Source organism: Podarcis melisellensis, assembly GCF_964234715.1.
Source record: "Podarcis melisellensis genome assembly, chromosome: 12".
Lineage (NCBI taxonomy): Eukaryota > Metazoa > Chordata > Lepidosauria > Squamata > Lacertidae > Podarcis > Podarcis melisellensis.
The window spans coordinates 50,377,357-50,385,560 of NC_138544.1; the positions used below are offsets into that span (position 1 = coordinate 50,377,357).

Genomic DNA, 8,204 nt, shown 5'->3' on the forward strand with positions numbered 1-8,204 from the left:
TCAGACAAAATTACTCTGTAGAGACCCTTTTCATAACCCACAAAAATGCCTCTGGCATTCTTTACTCCACCTGGAGCTTCTGTTCTCACATGAGACCCAAAAACCTTGAAATGGGCAACAGAAGGTTTTCTGTGGAACAGTTTCTCAAAAGGAGAACATCCCAACTCTTTTGAAAACTTTCTCAACCAGGTATAACAATATGACATTAGCGATTCAGCCCAGTACTCATGTGGCAGATGTGAACTTAGCAATTGCGCATGCATTCCCTTTTGCAATTCTTTGTTCACCCTAACACAAACACATCTATTCCAAGCTTCTTCGGAAGCTGCAAGTTTGTGTCTTATCCCTTTCTTCTTCAGGAACCTCTGGAACTCCTGTAAAAGAAAAATTGGCTTCTCATCTGTGCAAAGACAATCTATGTCAGCATCATGCATACTTTTAACCTTGTCACAAAACTCTTTAAACCTTTCTAAGGCTTCTTTCGGTCTCTCCAAAAGATAAATCCAGACAAAACCTGTAAAAGAATCAACACATATTAGGTAATATTTTGCATTGCCTCTAGATGGTTCTAAAGGACCAATCACATCAGCATACACTCGCTGAAATGCTCTTTTGCCCCTCGAGGTGACCTGCTTGACGTTTTTCTCAGCTACACCTGCAAAAGAGATCATGTTAGAATCACAAGAATTACATTCCATGTAATCACTTCGATCAAAAGTCAACAAATACAGTCCATCTTTCTCTTTGGCAGAAAGATACAGCTCTCCATCTTTGTAGATCTCGCAGTGTTGATCATCATAGGACAGTTTCAGTCCCTTCTTGGCAATCTGCGAAGCGCTGAGCAGATTGTACTTCAATTCTGGAACCAAATAAACATTGTTTATAGTCAAGTTCAGACTTTTAAGATGCACAGTCCCAATTCCGGTCGCTTCCAGTTCTTGACCGTTGGCTAGTTGCACCGCGAAGCTTTGCTTCTTAAACGTAGAAAATAGTCCTCTGTGGTCCGTCATGTGAACTGTGGCTCCAGTATCGATGACAAAGAAATTTCCCGCTTCTGGTGTGGCTTTTAGCGACATCAAAGCCTTTGCAGTCTTTGCCTTTGGCTTGGTGTGACCTTTGTCTGACGCCTCAGACTTTGTGGAGCTCGCCTTAGCTCCTTTCTTCCGACGTGGCTTCGTACAGTTCCGCTGTAGATGCCCAGTCTGGTCACAATTGTAGCATCGGACAACGTTCATAGCTACAGCATCTCCTCCAGTAGCTTGAGCAGTGGGGGTGTTAGAACTCCGTTCTTCCCTCCCCCTGTCCTTCACGTCCAGGGCTGCAAGCCTGTCATGTTCATTCAACACGACGGCAAAGACCCTCTCCGACGTGAGTTCATTCGCTGGGAGAGACCCCAGCTGACTGGCAACTGTTTTGTAAGTCCGATTCAGGCTGTTGATCACCATGAAGCAAAACACTTCCTCCTGCAAACGGAAATTGCGTTCGACCATCTGTTGACGCAGAAATTTCATTTCCGTCAGGTGCGCTTGAACATCTCCATCAGGCGCTAGCCTCAGGTTGGTCAGCTTCTCAAAATACAGCAACGCTGAAGAACCTGCATCTCTCTGATGTGTCCTTCTCAGCGTGTTCCAAACATCTCTCGCGTGCTCTAAGCCTTGTATGTGTATCAACTGCGAATCTGACACACACAGAATTATAGCAGTTCTGGCCTTCACATCCTGTGACTCCCAAGCACGCGTTGGTGCTGCTGGAATGGGATTTTCAATCACCCCAAACAGTCTCTGATTCTGCAGCAGGGCCTTCATCTTAATAGACCAAGATGCATAATTGTCACTGGTCAAAAGGGGCGGAGAAGGCAGGGCTCCCCCCTTCTTGGCATCCATTTTGAGTCCTTGCATTGACTCTTTAAAACACAAGCCTCTAAAATCCAATAGCTGGCTTATTTACACTCTGTGCACCTGGCAGCTCTCAACGCTGGCTGCGTTGGAAATTTCCAGGAGCTCCTCAGACTTCGTAGTCATAACAATTCACTGTTGCTTTCACTTCTCCTCTCTGAGGATTAGCCTTCACTGAAAGGCGTCGCTTAGCAACAGTACATTCCAATCCCTTGGAGAAGAAAACCACAGGAATGTTTGGTATGCGGTTTCACTTTTAACTGGAGCTGTTTCCCATACGCTGCTCCCTCGAAGCAGAGAAATAACTCAATCTGCTTTCACTCTTCTAAGCCCGAAAATCACATACCTGGGCTCCGTGGCTTTTGCTTCCAGCTTGCTCTGGTCAGCTTCTGGCTGCAGAGAATCAGCTTTCTCAGGTCAGGCATCCATGGAAGCCACCTCTTGATGCAGAGGGCGATGAAAACTGGAACCATCCTCTGCTACCAATGTTGGAATTCTGCTACCCGGTCATCGGTATGTGCCTATCTGGTCAGGCACCGGCTGAATTCCTTAGACCTCCCTCCGGCGTCTCCCGGCAGGATAAACAACACGAGGTCCGTTCCGGCGATTTTCCTCAGGCTGTGAGGAAAACACACCAACTGCTTCTCCTTCTCTCCTCCTCCCTGCATATCCCCAGGGAGGGGAATCAGACACAGACAGTAAACGTATCTACATGTCTTTATTTGTGTCTTTTAGCAGTCATCCAGAAAACATGTCTGCTCTCTTCAACAAACAGAGAGAAACTCACCCATGTACATCCTGTACAGGTCATATGACAAACCCACTGAGCTAACATCCGGTGCTCAGTACAGAATGGACTGCCCCTTTGTTCCCATGGCAACAGTCACAAACTTCCTGTTTGGCTTTCCAGCCACAAGCAGCAGACGGTGCTGCCTTTGCTTGCTGCAGCTTTGGTGCTTTAGAATAACAGGCAGGACCACCCAGATATCAGTAGCCTGATGCCATTATGACATCAGATGATTGACAGATGGGTCAGCCGAGCCAGCTGTCCTATTTCCATGGGGGTGTGGGGAGATAAGGATCTGGCACGTCAGCCTAAAAGGACTCCCTACCCTGTCGTAGAAGCATGTAGGGTTTGGCATGAACTCCCTGGAATGGATCCATGTAGCCCAGAGTTCTGGCCTTCAGAGAGGGGACTCTGTAACTTGAAGGCTGGAATCCTTTTCAGCTGCATGGTAGGTAATGAGCATATTGGGTTGCGGCGGCGAGGAATTACGTTAGCAGCTAACTTCCTCCTCATGCTCCCACTGCCCATGGTCCAGGTGGCTTCATTCCAATGGGGCTTTCATCAGAGGTGTGCCTGGCAGATTATGCCCTTGGCATTAGCTGCTAGTAGTTAAAAGCCAAGTGTTAAATTGGGGCTCTTCCCCTGCTGGCAGTACCCTACCTTGCTAGTCCAAAAGATTAAGCTGCATAGCCACACTGCAAATTATATTATGCTCCCCCCTCCCACGTTCAGTTGAACGTTGAGGGTAAAAAAGGTAATTTTGGGCTATAAGTGCATAGGTATTCTGAGTTGGGTCTTTCTTTATTTTTTGCCCCCTGCGCACCCTTGGCCTTGGTAGAAAAGCAGAACAGTCAGTTGTTCCTCCAGAGATAGTCATACTCTCCCCTTCTGTAGCAGCAGACCAAGGCCTTTGCGTTTAAGGAATAAATGCTTCCAGATGGCACAAAATCATCCTGGCAGTTGGCAAACTTGGACTGTTCTCCTGATCTCTGTTAAAAAAAACCACCCAACAACGTAGTAATTGGATGTAAAGTAATAAATGTTCTCAGAGGGCGTTACTGGCTTTGCATGCCTTTTTTCTACATATACCCAATCCGATACCCCTTTCAGACTTTATTCATGCTGACACAACCCCAGTTGCATATTGGATGTGCAGCAAGCATACAGCTGAAGTGGCATGATTTGTGCTGAAAACAGCTGCGGTTGTGTTTTGATGCCCATTCTTCATCAACAGGCTTCCTTCCCTCTTAGCCTGGACATGCTAGAATGGAAAGGGTAGAGAGGACGTTTGCCTACCTGAAGTAATCATACCAGAAAGCATCCTTGGCAACTAAAGCTAGAAGTCTACCCCTTGCAGCCTGAGCTGCAAAAAGGTTGCTGGCTCTAGAATGCTTTAGTAATGCATTCCTTCATGTCTTGTCATCCTAACACCATAGCCAGTCAAGCGCTCCCTTATTCTGAGCCCGAGCACATGCCCACGAAAGCTCATACCAATAACATAGTTGGTCTCTAAGGTGCTACTGGAAGGAATTTTATTATTTTGTTTCGACTACGGCAGACCAACACGGCTACCTACCTGTAACTACTGTAGCTCAGTATTGTTTGCAGAGAGTGGCAGCAGCTCTCCGGGGTTTCAGACAGGAGTCTGGAGATACCAGCAATCTAACCTGCAGGCAAGACATGCTCTTTGCCACTGAGCCATGGGCCTTGACCTCTTGAGATATGTTTTAGCTTTGAATACAGAAACAGGAGCTTAAGGATGAATTGGACGTCGTGTGTAATTCACTCCTAATGACCTTCCCTTCCCAATACACCTAACAGAGGCTGTGCCACTCTTTGCAACCCAGAACTGTTTGCCACCTAGACCCATTAATAAGAATTCATTGCTAGATGGGAGGAGAAAGATACCACGTGAGTGCTGGGAGGAGCTATTACCTCTGTGGGTGGTAAAGGGCAAAGAATTACCTTTAAGAGAGGACTCTAAAATTGACAGGCATGGCACCATTCTGGACCCTTTGGAAGCCTTTTCTTGCTTCATAGCATGTCTGGATTGTAAGTGCAACCTTTGTTTGATTATGTTTATCACATGAACCCTGTGATTATGGGTCTATAGCAGGATACCTTTTCAAAGTAAAAAATGCCCTGGGTTAATTGAATGAAAAAGAATATTTAACACATTCCAAATAGAAATGCCCCTTTTTAGAAGACACTAAGATTAAAAATGACTTGCTCTGTTGTTCAAACAATTAATTAAAGAAAAGAAAATCTCATTCTGCTTGTTAAGTGATTCATTGTTTGTGTTACATCCTGTGGTATATTTGGTCTTCGTGCCTAACTGATAGAAAAGGAAATTACATGGCTATATAGGGTGTTTAGCTTTGATTTAATTTATAATTGATGTCATAAATTCTTATTGATGTCATAAATTTTAAGGCTTTTTTTTTTTTGCATGTGCCAGTAGTTTCCATCTTTGGTATTTGGTGAATGCTTATAAATTTTAAAAAAATGTAAAGCTGAGGAGTGCCAAAATATATAAGATAGTTGGGCTCAGTTCCCCTCCTTGTGAATTTCACTCGCTTTAGGCTACAACCCTGAACCCACTTATCAGGGAGTAAGCTCTGATGAATTCAATGACACTTTCCTTGTGTAGTTTGAATCTTCGCTTTGTTGCCTGCCAAGCTGACCCCTTGGGTTGAAAATAGGAGAAAACAAACATTTTAATAGCAAACAAATTATAAAAAAGGTTATTCTGAGAATGTCCCTCATCCTTGTTTTCATTACAGTGTTTACAGGAAGTGGTGACGCCTGTGCCCGAGCTTTTAATACCAAGACCGGCATCCTGCAAAGAGTGTTCCGAGGTCACAAGCTGGTTATTAACTGCATCCAGGTGAGCCTCACAAAGAGCAGCGGCACAACACTTGGCTCTGTGGGTCAGGAATGGTTTGGTGTCACTTCCTTTACAACCGCTTAAGGGTTCCTTCTGTTAGCTGTTAATGGCAGGCTGGGCCATAGCTCACTTTTATAACACATGCTTTGGATGCTGAAGGCCTCAGGTTCAATCCTTAGCATCTCCAGGTAGGCTAGAAAAGAGCATTGAAAAGCCCCTCCCTGCTGGTCCAGACAAGGCTCAGCCAGATGGAATAATGGACTGACATTGGTACCTAAATTCATCAATTGTTGTGCAATGATGGATGTGGACACTTCTTAAGAAAAAGGCTCTACGGGGGGGGGGGGATAGTTTCCTTGCTCATAGGGTCACCCTGTGAAGTTGATTTGCTTAGGCAGCTTTAAAATAAGTTCCAGACCCATCCATGGTGACTGGGTCCTAAGTTAATTTACAATATCCAACCAAATGTTGCTTAGGCAACCTGGGGATTCAAGCCAGCCCCCGTAGACTTCATACCTGGCTGCTTGCTATAACCCCAGTCTGCAGGCTCTCAGGGAGCTAAGGCACATGCAAAAAAAGCTCTTTCACCCATTCCTCCCCAGTAAACAGAAGTGGACTCTTTAGCTGAGCCCTCTCATAATTATGCACCCAGCATGCCTGAGATGAAGGCCAAAAGCTTCCGTCAGAGTGAGCAGCGAGAGAGGCATTGGCTGTGCTCTTCTGTTATGCACTCACATTCGTGAGCCAAGATAGGCACATGGCAGTGAGCAGCTCCCTGGGAAAAACAACACTCTATTGCTCTTTTGTGCTGCACGGAGTGGGGTGAGTCAAGAGCCCTTTGTTTTTTGGATGGTGCCCGCAGGAAGTGGGAGCCAGGAGGTCAAGCTAATGATGCCTCTTCAGGTTTCGTTACATTTGAAACACTTTGTTAAAAATTACTTAGGTTTTTAAGTATAAATAAAATTAGAATTGCATCTCCTGCCACTAACAGTTTGAAGCCGGGTTCACACACTGACTCTGGCTGGGTGTTGTGTCTGCTTCTGAGTGGTAGGCATTAGCAGGCCTCCTCTGCCAGACTTTGTTCCTTCTGTGCTTGCCACACTTTCTTCTTCTCATGATGCTGGAGGCAGGGTGAGGGGGAATAAAGGAGTACTTCCTGTTTTCTTTGTGTGCTCCCTTTGGTTGCACATGAACAGGTCCTGCCTCTGACAAAACTGTGGGTGTCTTTTTACCTGTCACGTGTCACAGATGTGGGGAACCTTTGGTGCTCCAGATGTTGTGATCTACAACTCCCCTGAAAAGCAGATTTGGGGAGGCAGTGTGAAGGTTGGGGTGTGTGTCAAGTTTTGCCGAGGGCTAATCAAAAATGGCATTGAGGGCCACATATGGCCCTTGGGCCGCAAACTGAACCACCATACAGTCATACCTCGGGTTACAGACACGCCAAAACCCAGAAGTACCAGAACGGGTTACTTCCGGGTTTCGGGGGTCGCGCATGTGCAGAAGCACCGAATCGCAACCCACGCGTGCGCAGATGCGCCGCTGTGGGTTGCAAACGCTGTGGGTTGTGAACGTGCATCCCGCATGGGTCACGTTCGCATCCCTAGTGTCCACTGTACAATGAAATAATAAAGGAGGCGGTTGCTTTACACCTCTGTAACCAGCCTCCCCCCCCCCCCCAATCTGGGATTGGACTCAGAAGGGAGGGAGAAAACCCCGCTCCACAAATAGGTTGTACAAAAAAAGGAACAGAGAAGCTGCCTCTTTGCTTCTGTGTGCTGTGTTGTGACTATGGTTAAGCTGTCCTTTTAAAATACGGCACTTTTGTTCCAGATTCACAACGAATTACTGTACACGGCCTCCCACGACGGCACGCTAAGGATCTGGGACATACGGCAGGTCAGCAAGCGGAGCAAGAGGCGCTGGAAGAAGAGGTCGATCCAGGGCAGGCGTTCTCAGAAGGGAAGCCTGTCTCGACTCTTCAACAACAAAGTTGGCTGCATGGTGCACCAGGAAAACAGGGGGGAGCAGGAGGCCGTCGAGCTCGTGTGATGGCTGGGCTGGTGCGAGAGGACAGGAAGCACCCAGTCAACTACAGAAGGGAACGCCTGAGCCAACTGACTTACCAAGCCAAATGCAGCCTGTTGCTCGTTATACTGAGCAGGCCTATCAGGGGCTCAAATTCCATGTCCTGGCATTTCTGCCCACCTGCCATCATCAAGCACCTGGCTGGCCACAGCCTTGTATCCTGGGTGGGCTGCGTTCAGCAAGGTGGGTCACAAGCTGTGTGGGCACGATCCTGGCCTGATGCTGATGAAATGGCAACAAAAAAGCAGCAGGGAAGTGAACTATGACAGATACCTATTTCATGATGATGTATCTATTCTCGTGAACATATAGAAATGCCCGTTTTGTTAGCCTACTGCATCACACACCATTTGTTGCCCACAGAGATGTCTCACCCTGCACGCTGCAGGTGCAGATTTCTAAGCAACTGGGCCCACAGAGCCGGTACAACTAGGAGCTGCTCAGAAAGAGGGGGCAAGGAAGATTCAGGGGTGGAAGCCAGAGCTTTGACAGGTCAGTCATAGGTTAGGGAGCCTGATGTCATGTTTAGGCGGCGTGTCACAGAACA

The 8,204-nt window shown here is 46.8% G+C and overlaps 1 protein-coding gene across 4 annotated transcripts in view; it reads left to right on the plus strand.

The window, feature by feature from the left end:
• WDR86 (WD repeat domain 86) overlaps nucleotides 1-7,917 on the plus strand; it is a 31,393-nt gene extending 23,476 nt beyond the window's left edge. For all 4 annotated transcript variants that reach the window (XM_081882622.1, XM_081882623.1, XM_081882625.1 and 1 more), the window contains 2 exons: nucleotides 5,466-5,569; nucleotides 7,403-7,917. In XM_081882622.1, coding sequence (XP_081738748.1) covers nucleotides 5,466-5,569; nucleotides 7,403-7,621 — 323 coding nt within the window. In that variant the 3' untranslated portion in view covers nucleotides 7,622-7,917. The remainder of the gene's footprint in view (nucleotides 1-5,465; nucleotides 5,570-7,402) is intronic.
• The last annotated feature ends 287 nt before the right edge of the window (nucleotides 7,918-8,204 follow it).